Source organism: Vidua chalybeata, chromosome 6, assembly GCF_026979565.1.
Source record: "Vidua chalybeata isolate OUT-0048 chromosome 6, bVidCha1 merged haplotype, whole genome shotgun sequence".
Taxonomy (NCBI): Eukaryota; Metazoa; Chordata; class Aves; order Passeriformes; family Viduidae; genus Vidua; species Vidua chalybeata.
In genome coordinates, this window is record NC_071535.1 from 17,696,167 (window position 1) to 17,713,808 (window position 17,642).

The 17,642-nt window shown below is 35.8% G+C and overlaps 1 protein-coding gene across 1 annotated transcript in view; it reads right to left on the reverse strand.

Annotated features, from left to right (window-relative positions):
• SPATA7 (spermatogenesis associated 7) overlaps nucleotides 1-17,642 on the reverse strand; it is a 34,763-nt gene that overhangs the window by 9,070 nt on the left and 8,051 nt on the right. The window contains exons 2-5 of the mRNA XM_053946440.1: nucleotides 16,121-16,207; nucleotides 15,353-15,445; nucleotides 14,406-14,453; nucleotides 5,864-5,991 (exon numbers count right to left, since the gene is read on the reverse strand). Coding sequence (XP_053802415.1) covers nucleotides 5,864-5,991; nucleotides 14,406-14,453; nucleotides 15,353-15,445; nucleotides 16,121-16,207 — 356 coding nt within the window. The remainder of the gene's footprint in view (nucleotides 1-5,863; nucleotides 5,992-14,405; nucleotides 14,454-15,352; nucleotides 15,446-16,120; nucleotides 16,208-17,642) is intronic.

Here is a 17,642-nt window from a genome sequence, read left to right on the forward strand (position 1 = left end):
GACAAATAAGACAGAAACACAACTAAATTCAAGTGATATTTTAAGGTGGGGTTTTTGGTTGGTTTGGTTGGTTTTTTTGTGTGTTTTATTACATTAAAAAGAACAATTAAATAGAAATTTTATTTCAGTCATAAAGTTTTGAAAAATTTGCAGTATCAAAGCATAAATACCTGGACAGGGTATGAACACTTGTAATTTTGCTTTACAATGTGTTTGAAACACCTTACAAAAACAGCTGTTTTATGTTCTTTTCCTACCTAGGATACAGTCACCCACGGAATATTCTGTCAATCAGTGAAAATTATGTATGACATTTTACAGTCTCCATGGGCAGACATACTGCAGAACTGGAAGATTAAACCAGAAGCCTATCAGCAAACAAAATTTTGTATAAACCAATTTATTGCATCCACACATGTAACTATTTATGAAATTCAACAACTGTATGATGCAGAAAAGATGACTCCCACTGTGTTACTCTTAACTATCTAGCACCACAGCTCCCAGAGATAGGGCTTACAGTGCAACAGTGAGGGAGACAAGCTGAGGATAGTTTTTTTCTGGAAAATCTCAGTGCTGTACCATGCAATCCACCAGGCAAAAAACCAGCTGAATTATAACATCTGAGAAAACCCAATTCAAAACCAACAGCTAACTTTCTAAAATTACTATCATACTTTCCCAATACTAGGGCAGTTTATATAGGTCCACACATCAGCAACGAAGTGTTGTAAGATTTTTAAGAGAACGTATACAAGTAGAGGCTCTTCCTAAGAAGAAAATTAAATTTCTAAGGCCATTTGAGGTTTATAACAAACTTGAAGTTTAGTTCAGCTAGGCTAACACAGAAATTAACTTGTCCATATACCTCCACCACCTGAACAAAAAACAGGAAGATGATTTCCATATGTGTTTCATTCATCTCTATTATACTTCTAGCAACCAAGTAAGAACTATGAAGCAGGAGTATGACATTACTGAAATTACTGAAGGAACACGTGCCCTGTGGGAAGCCTGAGAAAGAGCGGATGCAGTATGATATAACCTATACATGTCCTGTGACAGGCATTTATTTATAACATACAACCATAATGCCAGTTGAGAAGATTCACAGATTCACCAAGTAGCCCATCCTGCTCTCAGAATTAAGCTATGTGGAAACTACTTTGAGAGAATAAGACTGAAACACAGATCCAGTGCATTTCCAATGGGGCTTCATTGCCTGAGAACAATATAAACCTTGAGAAAATCCTCAAGAACACTTAAATTTTTGAAAATAATCAGCTGATGAAGATGTGGATTGAAGGCTGGATGTGTGATTTTCCCCACCAGGAAGTGACAATGGAATGAATGCCAACAAAAGTCACAAAAACAACTGCAAAATAAAGTACCTGTGGGGATTCTGCAAGATAATCAATACTTGTCCTGAGACTCCTGAAGTCTCCTACTGGGGTAGGCATGGAGAGAAAAAAACCCAATGGCCAAAACTGGAAATCTTTATACATTTATTGAAAATTCATGACATTCTAACCTACAAATAGATAGTGTAAGATAGCAATATATTACTAGTAAACCAGTAAGATATAGTATAGTATATTAACCTATATAATTGGTAGTATAGCTTGTAAATATACACAGATTTTCTGTTCTAACATTCAACCCTAAAAAAGATGTTTTTAAAAATTCTTAGCAATAGATTCTTACTGTGTAAATGCTTTATTTTCTCATAACACAGCTACTGTTATTGCTTAGAATCTACGCTAGTTCATTTTTTTTTCCTTTCAAACAAAATATTTCAAATTAAAGCTCAATTATGATGAATAGACATTTTGTAGCATGCAGTAAATGCTATTTACAGGAATATTAAAAATGCAGGTATTTCATAATGAAAATTAAGTCACAGATCACACTGCCATCATACCATATATTTCCTTCAAAACCATCTTCCCTCACATCAGTAAGATCCATCTAAACTATTCCAGTATCCCAAAATATCCAGAGTTGCAGGTGCCTAATGCAAAGAAGTTTTCTTAGCTGAGGCAAAATAAACTCTTCTTGATGGTGTCTCATGTGAGTGAACTGTATTTTACTACTACAGCATAATTAAATGCTGAACTGATAACATGCAGCTACAATGCCAAACAAATGCCTGTGTTAGCAAGCAGAATAATGAGGCTTACCAGTGTGATTGTTTGCATATAAAGTAGTTGCAGTGGTAGCTCAGCACTATAGAAAACAGATAAGACTGGAAAGTTTCAGCATCCACCTACACAGATAAAAGCTAATTCCATACCCTTCAGAGTATATTATAAACAGCTTAGCTCTTGTAAATGCTTTACTCTCAGTGACTAAAGCAGTTCATTGAACTGCAATATAAATGGTATTCTAGAAGCATTTGTGAGCATTTGAGGACTGGTTCCCTGCATTATGCAAAATAATTATTAAGAAAAGATATGAAGTTATATTAGGCAATTATTTATCTACACCTCATGAAAATGACATGTTCTATTCCTCAGAAGCAGTTGAGTTGATACAAAACAAGACAAAAGCACAAGGTTGACAAGGAAATATCCTGAATTTAAGCACTCCTTATATATGAGGAAGCTTAAGACAGTTATCTTCTTCTCCTTCTCAAATATTTCATAAGTAAAACAGACCAAGTAGCTCACTCGTGACTAGAGAGAATTGCAACCCAAAACTGCATCTGTGTCAGCTGTGAGATGTACTCATTCAAATACTGAGAATAGAATGTCTTTCAAAGCCCTTATCCTGAGGCAAAACTTTACTACTCCAACAGGGAGAAGTACACTCCAAGTAGACAAAGAAACTATATAATGAACAAGGAACTATGTCACTTCAAAAGATTTTAAGAAGTGTCAGAGAATGCTGTTTGCAATTTGTCTCTTTTGAACTTTCAGAAAATTATCCTGTGTTGCAAATAAACTGCAAACAAGCATGTTCACTTTCTGCTCTGCTTTCTATAAAAAACTTGAGATGTTTAAGTAGGAAACAACTTAAATATCTGATGTTTTTTATAGACAAGAACATGCCTACAAATAACACACTTATTAAAATATATTTAGTTCTATTCTTCAAACAAAATTTTAAAAAATCCATTATAGTATCTGAGCTTTAGCTATTAGAACTATCAAGAATTATAACTAATGTAATTTGGAGTAAAAAATCTTGACTTATATCTTGCTTATCAGTATGTTTCTATTCTCTTAATTCAACTAAGCATAATCTGTTTTGAAAGACACAAATCCACTCAATGATGCATTTCAGCAACTCCTTTTAAAAGTTTCATAAAGTATGTATTTATGCTTCAATTTTATTAGTCACAAAACTGGGGTAAACTGAACAGTACTTTGCAGCAAGCATGCAGAGAAGGGACCTCTGAATTTTCATGGACTCTGTGGAAGACAAAATTCAGTAAAAAGAGGTCAAAGCATACTGCTGTCAACTGATGGGCAAAAGTAGTAATACAGAGGAAGAATACAGGTTTCTCTATAAGTTACATTTAATTTCTATATGAATTTTAATTTCCCAGCTCAAAAGCCACTGAAGTATCAGCTGCCTTACAAAAACCAAACTTTGAAAAGAAAGGTTGCTAAATACTTTTTCATAAAAGGTCCAAGGCAGCTCTTACTGGCATCACTGAAATTACAGTAAGATTAGTTTAATCTTCAAATTAACTTGTTCTTGTATGAAAAGGTCTTCCAAAAGAATAGGTCATCTACCGTTATAAAATGAGATCAAAGAGATGCTTTATGAACTGCACTGTCAGGACACAGAAGCTGCAAATTTGCAGTAAATGAGTGTATGATTCTTTTTATTTGAGAAAGCCATTTAAATATTGCACTAAGTCAGCTGAGCACATGCTCTCTGCTGTCTGGATAGAGCAAAACTCTCCTATAGGAAGTGACAAGCTGCCTTTAGAGCAAATTCATACAAATACGTGAACAAATTGGACTTTCTATAAACATATCCTGTTTGTATCTTGGTATTACTATTTTTCAAATCTATGGTCTTGGTACACTCTTTCATTTTCTGCATGTGTGTAGGTGTCAATTCTTTAATGTAGTAGTTCCTACTTTTATCAAATACTGTGACGTTATTTAGAAGGGGTATTACTTAGTGTGCATTAATTCAAACAACCAGTACAAGAGGTGATTGTCACTATGAAGCCTGAAAGGAAATCTGAATATTCCAAATGAAAACAACTTTCTTTGATGCTCAGAAGGTTCTTCTGCTTTGTTTAATCACTGACATCTCTCATTATGACAGAATCAATTTAAGCACAATAGATGTTCATACTGCTGGTACTGTAAGAGTGTAATAAATCTTTAAATATGAAGCATTTCAGTGGGCATTTCACACAGCCACATGTATGTTGCATACAAAATTAACAAGAGACTAGAACCAGTTAATGGTGTTTCCCAATCTATATTTCATATGCACAAGCAGATGGCCACAACTTTCATTCTTCATTAAAAAAAAAAAAATCTCAAAAAACAGGCTGAAAGGTCAAGGCAATGGCACACTTCAAATGGTTAAAAGAGAAAATGAAAATTTAACCTCCTACGAAGCAGCCTTCCTTCAACTCACTTTTGGCATGGATTAATTTATTTTTAAAAATTCATTAGCAGCCAAAAATGCCTATTAATAGGATTACTTGAACACGAGAAATGAAATACCAAGTCTTGCTCAAATCAGAGCTTTTACTCATGGCCAGCTCAATTCAGGTAGAATTTTAGAAAATCTTATTTTGAAAAACAAAGGAAAACAGCTGCACTTTGTTATAGTGCATCCTTTCATTTTAAAGCTGGGAGTTCATGCAGTAATTAGAGACACATGTTACTTGGTTTTGCAATGAAACAATTTAAGGAACTTTGCCTGCCCCAAGTTTGCAAAAAAAACCATGGAAGGACAAAAATGGTATTAATAAAAAATTAAATTTAGATTTTAAATATCACATTTCCTCCCTTTTCTTATTCATGCCTGTGCTTTCATCCATAACTAGAAGCCATGTATTGAATTTCAAAGCATTATTTCTCTGCACTGCAGTAAGGTCACACGCAGGCTGCCTGCTACAAAAATCAGTCACACAGAAAGAAACTGACAGTGTTTGCTGTACTACTTGGAAATGTCCTCTAGCTTTACAGATATTTAAACAATGTATGAAGCTTATGCTGTTAGAATCACAGAGTTAAATCATTATTCTGTTTCAAACTGCAACTGCTCATTTACAGTGATGAACAAGAATGTAATTTATTGGGCTATTTACGTATTTATTTATTAGTTAGAAATACACACCAGATATATTGATGAAATGTCAGCCAAACTAAGTGAGTCTATGCATATAAGCAGAACATATACATACAGAATGGTATATTTTAGTCTAAGCATTATTTCTCCTTTCAAGAAATGCGACTGAATGATTTAGTATACTGTTAGATAAAAATGTATTATCAACTAGGACTTTTCATTAAGAAAAAAATGGAAGATTCCTGATTCTTCTGCTTGGAAGGGTGGAGGTAACAGAGCTCTGCCTTAGGAAATGGTACAAAGCTCTGGAGTGACAGAGGACAGGAATTTCAGCTGAGGTGAAAGCAAGAGAATTCAAGGGTAATTAGAGCTTGTATTTACTGCAAGCACTCTTCATCCAGATACCTGACATCTCTGTCAGAAGGTCAAGACATGCATTCAGTGCTGGGCACATGCCAGGAAGACCCTTGTCTACGTTCTGCTGCTTGAAAGATGCCAGCCCCCACTGCTGCACAGCAGTGATCATCCCGATGGGAGGGGAGTATGTGATAGCATCTACTGCTTAGTATCTACTAAACAGAATTAAAATACATACCTTTCTAAAAGAGGATGGCAGCAGCCTTCCACTGTCTCTTGGACAGGATGGAGCTTCACACACTCTTGTTTTCTCTCCACATTTGGCTATCTTCTTTTTCAGTTTCTCTCTTCTTTGCTGGTCAGCAACTTAGGGAAGAGACAAAGTTGGTCAGAGCCAAACTGAAATATTCTTTGTTTCCCTAAGTGATTTGAAAACATTGTAGTGGTTTCCAATTGCTCAGTAAAGTCAGACTATTGAGATACATTCCACTTCCAACACATAGCAGTTATAAAATTTATGTCTACTCTTGGAAAAAAAAAATAATAGAGTATACTTGTAGATGAAGCTGTGCCTTAACTTTCCTGAAATTTTCTTACCTCACAACAAACACCAGCTTACAGGACTTCCATGATCAGTATTGCTAACAGAGCATTTTGCTCAAAAAGTTACACGCTTTCTATCAGTTTTTTACAGCTAGAACTCCTCTGACTGTACCCTCATCCAGTATTTCACAAAAACTCCTGTGTTTATTGTTAGCAAATCTGACATGTAAAAAAATCCATGCTTACAACATGGAATTTCCTAAATACAAAAATCCAGGGCAGAACAAGCAAATTTTTGTCAAGAACACAAAAAAATGAAAGCCAGCTCTGAGAGGGCTACTTGTCAGGTCAGAGTGGGGGATTTTTATCAGTCCACACTGGTCTGCAGTCCAAGACCTCATCTTCAGTGCAAAGAGTTGAGTCAGGTATCTATGTCACCAGATAAAGTAGCCCAAAAGACAGGAAAATTTTCTGGTTTTGAGTTTGCCATCAGTCACCTAAATCTTACATAATACAGTCCAAAATTTTTGCATGTTGTGAGGAGCCAGGTTTCACAGATGAAACACAAAATTATTTAGGCTAGAAAAAACCTCCAAGAGCAAGTCCAGCCTCTGAGCAATCACCACCTCACCAACTGAATCATAGCACGGAGTGCCACATCGAGTTGTTTCTTAAACACTTCCAGAGGTGGTGACTCCATCACCTTCCTGGGCAGGCCATTCCTATGCTTGACAACCCTTTCCATGAAGAAATTCTTCCTGATGTCCAACTGAAATCTCCCCTAGCACGGCTTAAGACTGTGTCCCCTTGTCCTGGCGCTGGTTGCCTGGCAGAAGAGGCTGACCATCACCTGGCTACAGCCTCCTTTCAGGCAGTTGCAGAATGTGACAAGGTTTCCCCTGAGCCTCCTTTTCTCTAGGCTAAACACCCCCAGCTCCCTCACACACTCCTCCCAGGACTTGTGCTCTTGACCCCTCACCAGCCTTGTTGCCCTTGTCTGTATACACCCCAGCACCTCGATGTCTTCCTCGAAGTAAGGGGCCCAGAACTGGACAAAACACTCGAAATTTGCGAAGTTGAAAAATCAAAATTGGGCTGATGAAAAGTAATTTCATTCCCAAATAGGGAAAAAATAAGCAAACATGCTTTTGAAGTCTGTATACCAAATGAAAATTTTCTCATTCACTTAACACATATCCAAGTGTATGAATCATTTGTTTGATAGTGAGACACAAAGGCCTTGAGGATTTCTTCTCTGGTTTCATAATATATTTATATCATACTCTGGGAGACCTCAATCTGCACATGCACTACTATATTTAATGCATGGAAATGTAAAAAACTTCAGGGATTGGTGTGGTACATTCTTCTACACAGCTGAGACCTATAGCAATCTGAGGACATTTAATCAACCTTTAAAATACATTCATCTGTGTACCCTACATACAGATTAATCTCTAGGAAATACTTAAGTAAGTGTATTCCGTGCATTTAAACATTTTAGTCCCCTTTTAAGATGGGATTTTATCTTTCAGATGTGAAATCTTTGCTGTCATTGCTCAGGAAAATCCTTCTTTCTCTTTCTTTTAATTCTGACAATTGATATGTAAAATATAGAGTAATTTCTTTTATGGCTGCTGATTTATCAATCATACACTATTAGAGTACTTTATGAGACTGCATAAATTAATGGGAAAAATTAGCTGAAGTTAACAAATGCTACATTATACAACTCTGAATTAAAAATAAACATTGTAACAGAATAATAAACTATACTGTACCATTAAATAATTAAAATTGAATGTTTTTCTTTCTATACTGAGTTATTGTGTCTGTTCTAAATAACTGTTATTTCTAACTATGTTTGTCTTAAAAGTTACAAAGAAGCACTCAAAAATCAGCTACAGGTTAGACATTTCATATGTTTGAGATAAAGAATTACTTATTCTGGGCCAATACTGCATGTCTGTGTGTGCACATGCATGGAGGCTATAAAAACTCACATCTTGCCTACTGCTCAGGTAAAATGATGATGGCTGATTGAACAAGTATCTAGAGAAACAATGGGTGAATGAGAACCCTACAAAGCAAAAATGTAATACACACAGAAGTATGGGTAAGGGCGAGTAGATGTCTGAAACAACAAATTCCTTACACTCAGGTGCTTAGGTGAAAAGTGAGTTTGCCTAAGACAATACAAGTTTTAACATTTTAGTGCATGTTCCCCCTGCACACCATGGCTTAACAGGAGTGTCTGGGCAAAGTGCAAAGCAGTGTGAATATCACTGCAAAACAGAATTCCCATGTTGCCCTTATTCTGCTCTTTACAGGAGAAACTCTGAAATTTGGCATACATAAATGCCTTTACTACTGGTATTCAAAGCTGTTAAAAAAACCTTCTCCAGGACCACTGTGTGCTGTGACTCTTCACCCAAAGCATGGCTTATGTTCAAGAATAAAGAATGAAAGAACAGTAAGGATTCCAGCTAAGGCTATCTCAAGATATCAGAACGAGCCACTGGGACTATCATCACCTGCATGTGAAATGTGGAGTCCCTGCCTCCCACCTGTCATACAGTGAGCTTAGCTCAGCTAATCCATTAAGTGTGCTCCAAAGCCATAAAGTCACTCATGTGTACTGAAAGGTAGCATAGACATGTAAACCAGAATGTCAGAAAACTCCAGTATTATACACACCTTATTGCCAAATCAGGAATTTTCAGGCTAGATCTATGGTAAAAGCTAGGAATTTTGAAACCAGAAAAGTAAGAAATAGAGAAAATCTTCTAAAAAGAGTTAATGCAGATGCAAACAGCTGGAGGTAAGTTAGGATAGTTCTCAGGCAGTCAGCAAGTAACACAGACAAATCCAAAAACAGACATGGTGCCCTACCTCTCCTTAGTTCACATGTAATTTACCCATGCAAGGACTGGAGAATCCAGTCTTATGCTTTGACTTCAGCCAGATAGAAAACTTGCTGGGAACTTTGAGGCACTAATTGCAGTATTACAACTGAGAGGAGCTGAAGATACTTAAGGCTGTCATATATAACCACTTGTGTTGCAGTGCGAATATATTAATCACAGAAAGAAAGAGACCAGCATTCAAGAGACATCCAATTTCAGGAGAGAGATTTAGCTTTTAATTGAAAACACTGCTGTTTAAGGCATCTTCTGCTTCAAATCCATTACAGATATAAAGCTTTAGCTTTCAATGAGGACCATAAATTTGAAAGAAGTGCCCTTGACATACTGTCATAGACTAGTAGGAAATAAACATAAACTGCATTTGTTAACAGATAATTAAAACAGTTTCACTGCAAGTAGCTTTTATTTGAACACTGGCTCCAGGAACATGTCACATATGTAGAGTTAAATATGGGAGAAGTATATAATAGTAAATATCTTGTGAAAAATAAATGAAAAAAAAGAAAAACACTGGGTTACTTTTCATCTTTTTAAGAGAAAAACAAAATGTGTGGCAATAAAATAATACAGTCTGTAAATCCAAATAATGAGTCCCTTTAAAAGTCTTATTAGAGCTTTAGAGGTTAATTGTATCTCATTAACTACTGTGCTCAAAACCCCACAGATTCATAGTATAGTAAATGTACTAAAATATAAACTATTTAATCATTCTGTAAATCAGATAAATTCAGTCTGTGAACCTAGATTCCATACCTTATTGCATCCACTCCATGAATCCATTCTCTTAATTTTGTTGTCAGTGAAAAGCATAAGACTGAATTTCAGATGTTAAACTGTACCACTCCTCATAAAGAGATACCTATAAGACACTGATCAATCTGTCACTTTTGCCTAGGCAAATACTCTTCCCAGAGTACACCACACTTCAAAGCAGAGATCACATCATTTTATCTCCCTTTTAGAATACTCCCTCTATAGGCTGAATTATTTTTTCTCTAAGTCTAGACTGCAGCAGCATTTCATCACATGCTTAAAGTTGTAGAACAAATGTCATAAATCTGGAAGCAACAAACTAATCATATATATCACAGTCCTAGTCAGTTTGAAAGCTCTGCACTTAGAAGGACAGTATGATCTGGAATGCCAGTGGTTGTCCTTTGCCCTGAATTTCCAATTGCTAAATTTATCATGTCACATCACAAAACAGTTCACAGTTAACTTTCAAGTTATTTCATTTTTGATGTAAATAATTGATGGCAACAATGAAATACAAAGTTAGATTTGAGTTCAGCTTACAAAACAATGTATCTTAAAGGAATTATCCAACACTCTGAATTTCTCTACTATGTTTTTTATATAAGCTATTTTTGCAGTAACACACTTGGGAGTTATTATTTCCCTTTTGAATTCTTTTTTAGGTAAATCATACAAACAACATCTTGGCTGAACTTGAAGTGCCTAGTGACCTTAACTAAACTGTCCAGTGTTATCAGTCGGTGATATTACTTCTGCAAGCAAGCTCGTCCTTCTCTAAGAATTTTTACTATCAGTTTCCTAGCTCTATGTGAATTTCCAGTACACCATAACTTAAGCACCTGGAGTGAGATCTCATCAAATGAAAACTGAATTTTGCCTTTAGCTATGAAGTTCAGGTCCCTTATAAATCTAAATCTAAATTCCTCAACATAGAAATTTTAATTTTCATAACTCATGATTTTGCAGTCCTTCTTTACATCTACTATCAGTAGCACTGTTCATCAAACAAGGGAGGAATCATCATAAAAAGGGTGACAAAGTAAAGCCTTTGTAAAGCCTTGTTTGTACCAAATACAAAGTAATAGCTATAAGAGGGTATGTACTTCAGAAATCTGATACTACTTGGCAAAACTACTAATGGTGGAATCTGGTCATTGCTAAGACTTGGAAATAAAGTGAGATATGAATCCTTCAAAGGCATTTCAGAAGAGGCTAGAAGGACTGGATTATCCCAAATCTATCCACCTCTGATGCTCATATGGGCTCCTCATCCAGCAGACACCTCCTATATACTTCTGTCAGCCTTATGAAGAACACAGCAGCCAGCCAACAGTGACTGCACACAACCTCTGGAATGCTGCACCAGCCCTGAAGGAAACATCTAAGCCTGCCCAGGTAAACCTCCATTTGAGCACCCTAGAGAGAGGTCCATTGGGCTTCTAGTGATTTTTTTTTCAAGGTACCATTGAGGCAGCCCCCAAGGACAATTTAGACACACTGTACTGAGATAACGCTGAAAATAAGTGAAATGTATCATTTTATTCTTGTTCTCTGGTATGCTATGGCTATTCTGTAATCCTGAGTAATGCTGGACAATTGCATAAAAACAACAGTCTTCCCCACCAGCAGACAGATGGTAAAGCTGGGTAAATTAGATTAAAAATCAGGGACATATTTTCAGTAATAATGATGAATAACTACTGAAACAGCTACAGAAGGAAATAGTGTTTTCTCTATTTCTTGACCTTTACAAGTCAAGACTGCAGACTTTTCTTGTTTATGTGCTTTATTTACCACATTCAGTATGGCTGTTAAGTTCTATATTAGAACAACTGGATGGAACATTTCGGTTTGCTTAACTCATTATGTCAGACTAGATGATCTAAAGTCTTTTCACAAGTACAAGTTGTGAAAAATGCATTTTTGATGTACATATCTGAAATTAATTACCTCTCATAAAAAACCTCAGCACTTCTTATTATAGAAGAAACTTTACAGTAAATAACTTCTGGGGAAAAAAAAAAAGTAAAATCACTACAGTTAAAAGTACAGATTCATAAAGGTTTTTTTACCTGTAAGTTTTCCTGCTCACCAAATTTCAGACTTGATAAATATATTACAACACTTTTCCAAAGACATAACACAGGCATTAGAATTACCTGAGTGTTTGAATTTAAAGAGCTTAATTTGGTTGCTTATAATTTTCATTTTCAGAAATACATACTTAAGGACAAGATTTAACAGAAAAGAAAAGATAGAGTGATTTTGTGAAAGCTTCCTGTAAAATGGCAGCAACAACAAAACATGTAAAACAGCGTTTCATAGATCTCTGCTTTTTCATAATGTAAAGTGTACACAGATATATATCAGATATAATCTGATAGATATATGTCAGATATATGTGTTTATGGGAAAATTGAGATTTAAATACTGAAATACATAACAAGATGTATTTCTTGATATTTTTGCTTGAACTTAACCTCTTTAAAGGGCGGAAAACCAATGTTACTATCAGTCTGAACTGTTACCTCTCCTCATCTCTCACTGCCCTCCCTCCAAGAATTCAAGTTCCACCAGGATAAAATAGATCTGTGGTGGGTAACTTCTCAGAATATTTCTTTTCCTTCTTCTCCCCCTGCCCGGTATCAAAGAGACCTGCATTCCTAAGCACACTAACCACTGAGTTCAAGCTGTACTATCAATATGCCTTATGGAAAAACATCTAAACATATGGGTTGAAAAGTTAGTACTGTTAGAAACCAGGCATGTGTAGCAGCAGCTGTCTTACTTGGCATAGCCTTTGTCAAGTTTTCTGGCACAAGTTTCACAACCGCAGGCTTCTAATGGCCACTGGTATCAATCAACATGCTTGGACTAATTCTGAACATAGAAGTTTCACATTTCAAGAAGTTTCACATTCTAACAACTATTTTAAATCAGTAAGCCTGATCTAACACACAGGAACATGCTCACTGCTAGCCCAGGGGCATGGCACCTTGCCTGCTTTGCTGCCAGCTAAGATACCAGGAAAAGAACAGTGGAAACTAAATCCACTTTAAGGACAGAACACATTCAGTTGGCCAGGGAGAATGCCAGCTACGGTATCATGTTTAATTCTTAAACACTAATGACTGATTCATGGCAACAACCCCAAAGGGAAATACTCACCTGCTACTCTAGCAGTACATGAAGCACATTTTCAGGAGGTATTTTTTAACACTATCTGCAGGAATTCTGTTTTGTAACTCTGTGCTGTTAATAAATCCTATAATTTTAAACTAAATTTACCCCCTTGCACAAATCTCGAAATAGATGGGGAACAGAAACTTTATTTGGAATGCAATAACTAGTAAGACAAAGAACACAAAGAGAAAAAAGTAATAATATGCTTCAGTTGAAGCGATGACATGCTACTGAGAGAACTTCTCACGGAGAACTACTGTGAGAATAAAGAGGTGCAGACCCCTCATCCTCAGTAACACTAGAGATGCCGCTGATATTCAACTATATTGAAGTTAAAATTGTGCCTGGATAAATCACGTGTCTCATCTTGAGCAAGAAAGAAGAAATTGTTTTGAAAGTATTCTAAAACCCCTTTTCCATTACTTTTCTTCCTCAGCATATTTGCAACATTCTTACTGTCTGAGCTACTGGCTGTCATCTCCACGTAATCTGTTTCACAAAACGACAGAGAAAGAAAAATTACTCTCCAGTGGTTTACCAGAGACTCTAGAAATGGTACCTTGCACTGAGCTTAACACCTGAACATGTCACACTTGGTTGCATGGTTATTACAGTACAGAAATCTGCATTTCTTGATGAACAGAATTGCACAGAACTGCAGGAAAAGAATGCGACCTCTCTAACTTCAGGTACGAAATAAAATTGAAATAATTTTTAATTTCGTTATAAAAACCTAGAATTTATAAGGATAGTGCAGAAACGAAACAAGGTATGTCTGGGTAGTCTTAACTTTAAATACTGAGAAGTCAGTGAGACCAAAAATGATGAATTTGAAAGCAGGTGTTTCCCATGGAATTACCTCTTTGATAACTGTAAAACTTTCAGCCTAAATGGCAGAGTTTTTTATCTGTTTGTAAAGGAATCTCGGTCAGATGGAACAGCATATAAAGTAATGCAGGTCAGAAAAAAGATATCAGTTACATGCACACATTGAGCAGTTTTTCAAAGGCTTTTGTTAAGAAAGGTCCAGGATTTTGTCTATGCATTTGTACCATATACTTAAAGATTATCCTATCTCTTGCAGTTGAGACACTTTTGCCATTGACAAATGAACTGCCCTGCTAAGCACAGCTAATTACTGACAGCCCAGATCCATCTCTCCAGCATTCCTTTTGATGCAGATCCAATGCATCTACAAGTATCTGAAGAAGGATGTGAAAGCTGAATAAACAAGCAGACACATGAATGCTCAGTTAAGGGTTACATGCTATCATTACTCTTCACTGGCTCTTTTGCTAAGTTAGTTTTACAGAAGCATTTGCAGAATCAACATATAACAAATAACAATACATATACATAACGAATACTTACATTTGATGCTGGTCAACCTACTTTTGGGTAATGAAGAGTCTACAGCTGCTGAAAATAAGAAAAACACCAAATGTGAGTGATTCAATATTTACTTAGTATATGTGATAACTACAAAAATGTAGTAATAAACCAACACAGAACAAAGATTAATTTAATTCTTTATTTTAAAACATGCTAGTTACTGTAGACCTAAAGTATTAGGTTGTTATTAATATGGTCACAGGATTTGAGATAAAGCTCTCTGGGTAAAACACATATTTAAAGGAAGAATCATCACCTAAATGAAGACTCCTTTCAAAAGGTTCCTGTACATTTTGTTCTGATAGCACTTACCTGCACACCTGAGGATACTGAGTATGTCACGAGACATAACATTGTGAGTATTGTATTTGTGAGTATGGACTCTGTCAGTAACATGATTTTCTCATTTGCAAACACACAGGGCAATTTTCACAGTCCTTAGAACTTGCTGTTACTATTCATTGCAAGATGAACAAAAGATCATTACGTTTTTGAAATAAAAATAATAAAAGAAAGACATTGTGATCTGAGTTTAAGTAGAAATGTTCTGCCTTCATTCCTAAAATAATTTCTGTATGTTTGCTGTTATGACTATCACTATGACTTTTAGATCAGCCTATTATTTCATAATTCATTATTTCATCAAAAGAAGAATGAAGCCAATACAGCACAAAGTGCTCTAAAATTAAGGTAGGATCTTTGGTAACATTTAAGGAAAATGTTTTCATACAAAACTTCCTACCTCAATAATACAAAAGTATTATTAAGTAGCAGCCACATCTCCTTGCTGACACATATTTGGGTAAGAAAAAGGAAGAATAGTAAATTTCCTACAATCCAGTTCATTCCTTCTTGGTACGAGCCTATTCTGAGAGATTGAGCTAAATTTAGAGGGAGACAGTTTGTTCATACATGCACATTTTTACCTTTAGCTGCAAGAATTCTGTTATAATGAACCATCATGTGATCTCTGATCAGGTACTGGTTCGTTAGATTTCGAGAGGAGCCAATGCAGAAAGCTGTAGGATTAAAATACATTTGAACATTTGAAATACATCAGAAAGGCAAGCAAAAAAATACCAGAATTTAAAAATTTTTAAAATTCAAAGTCACAAACTTTAAAACACCATTTGTTTAACCTCTTTGCTCAAAGGCAGTATTTTTTTTACCAGTTACTATCACATGAAATCATCCTTTCTTTCAATCCTTTCCACAATGAGCCACTAATTCAATAAATAGCTGCACAAGTGGCTGAAATTGTACTATGAAAATGTTAACATGGAAACTTCCTGTTCTTCACTCTATGCTCTTTTGAAAAAAAAGGTATTTGAGGTGTCAGTATGGCACAGAATCACACACTTGCCCGTGTAAACTACTGGCTCTAAAGGAACATGTTTAACCTCAGGGATTCTTTATGTGGTAAACATACGTATATATGTATATTACAGCTAATAGAGATGGGAGATCTTTATATATTTGTTCATCTTGCTACCAATTTGTAGCCAGCAGCACAGTCAAGGCAAAACTTACTCCTTGAAAGTATTTTCAGTAATGCATACTAAATATAAGTACTATTAAATATCTCCAAATAAGCTCGATGCAGTAGTTTTAATAAAAACATTTTAAGCATAAAATGAATGAATTCACATAAAAGGAACCAAGTTGACCTTCTGATGAAAGTACACGTTACTTACCATTACTTTTATTACTTAAGTGTCCTTTAAATGGACTTGCTGGACCACATCTGGGAATGACAAGAGCTGAGCATTCATTCGCTTTAACTAAACGGGAAGCAAGACCCAAAAGTTAGAGAAAAATCCCCACACATATTTTCATAGACAAGATAAAGTATTTCTCCAAAGAATGCAAGAATGGTTCTAATGGATCTTTTTCAAAATCTTATTAAATCATTTTATAATCACTGAACTACAAGTGCAGTTAAATAACCTAATCTAAACACCAAGATACAATGATAGTGCTCTCAGTGCTTCAGGGAGCTAAACAGCAGAACAGACCATCAGAACACTTCAGTCTGAACTTTACACTGGTCATTAAACTGTACAGAGATACATATGGCCACGATTCTGTTTCTATGCTAACCTCCAATTTGTTTCAAAGTTCAATGGCACTTTGACAGACTGAGAACTCCATAGACAAGTGGAGTTGCCAACAAAACTTAAACAACCAGTTGTTCTAAAAAATGAGAGAATGTGGATTAAAAAATCTGCATCTCCTCTTTGAAAACCACTGGCTGTCATGCAACCTAAGATTTAAAAATTGGCATGGGAACTAATTAAGAATCTGCAACACTTTTAGAACAAATTTGGACAGGAGATATGTTAGGACTACAAATACTAGTGTATACAGAGCACTGCTTTAAGGCATCCAAGGTATATAAGATGTAAACCAAAACAAACAGGATTTTTTTAAAGGGTAAATATATCAAACACACTTACTTAACATTAATTCTAAAACTGTACAGACAAGTTCTACGAATTTAATACTATTAACTATCAAGGTCCACATGGTCTTCCCATCCCCACTGTACTTCTCAGCTGTCGGTTCAAGAGTCTGCAACCACCATGCAGGTGAAGTGGGTAACTGACTGCTCTACTGCTCCTGTTGACCTCTGGCTTTCCCCCTTTCAGCCCATGAAGAAGCACACTGGACCTACTCCGTATGAGTGGGAATCTCCTCCCAGTGACCTTAGCCAGGGTGAAAAAGGCAGACACCATTACCAACTGCCCAGGGGGTGCAGGGAGCTGTGATGACAGCCATGCCACACATGGTAACAGTTCTTAATCCCACCTCTCATAGCTCACCTCCTGCGTGCCCAGCACCCGGCTGTCCAGGGCTTCTTTTTCATTTCCCACAGTTATATAACGACTGTTAAAGTACTATTGCAATTACATATATAACTACTATAGTATATAGCTCTGTTTTTAAGTTCAATGGCATGTTGCACAAGATGGTTAACATGGTGTCTTAAATATTAATTAGTAGAGATTGCAGCAAAACAAAACAAATCATTCATTTAATGATGTTTTAACATTATTTATCCAAAGGCCTTATAAAAAAGCCATACTGTATTAAACTTTGAATGACTAGGACTAGTATAGGAGGCTATAAAAATATCTTAAAAAAAAAAAAGAAAATTCAAATAATTTTACCCTGTTGTGACACAAAATCTGGATCAACAGATTCAACCTTTCTTAC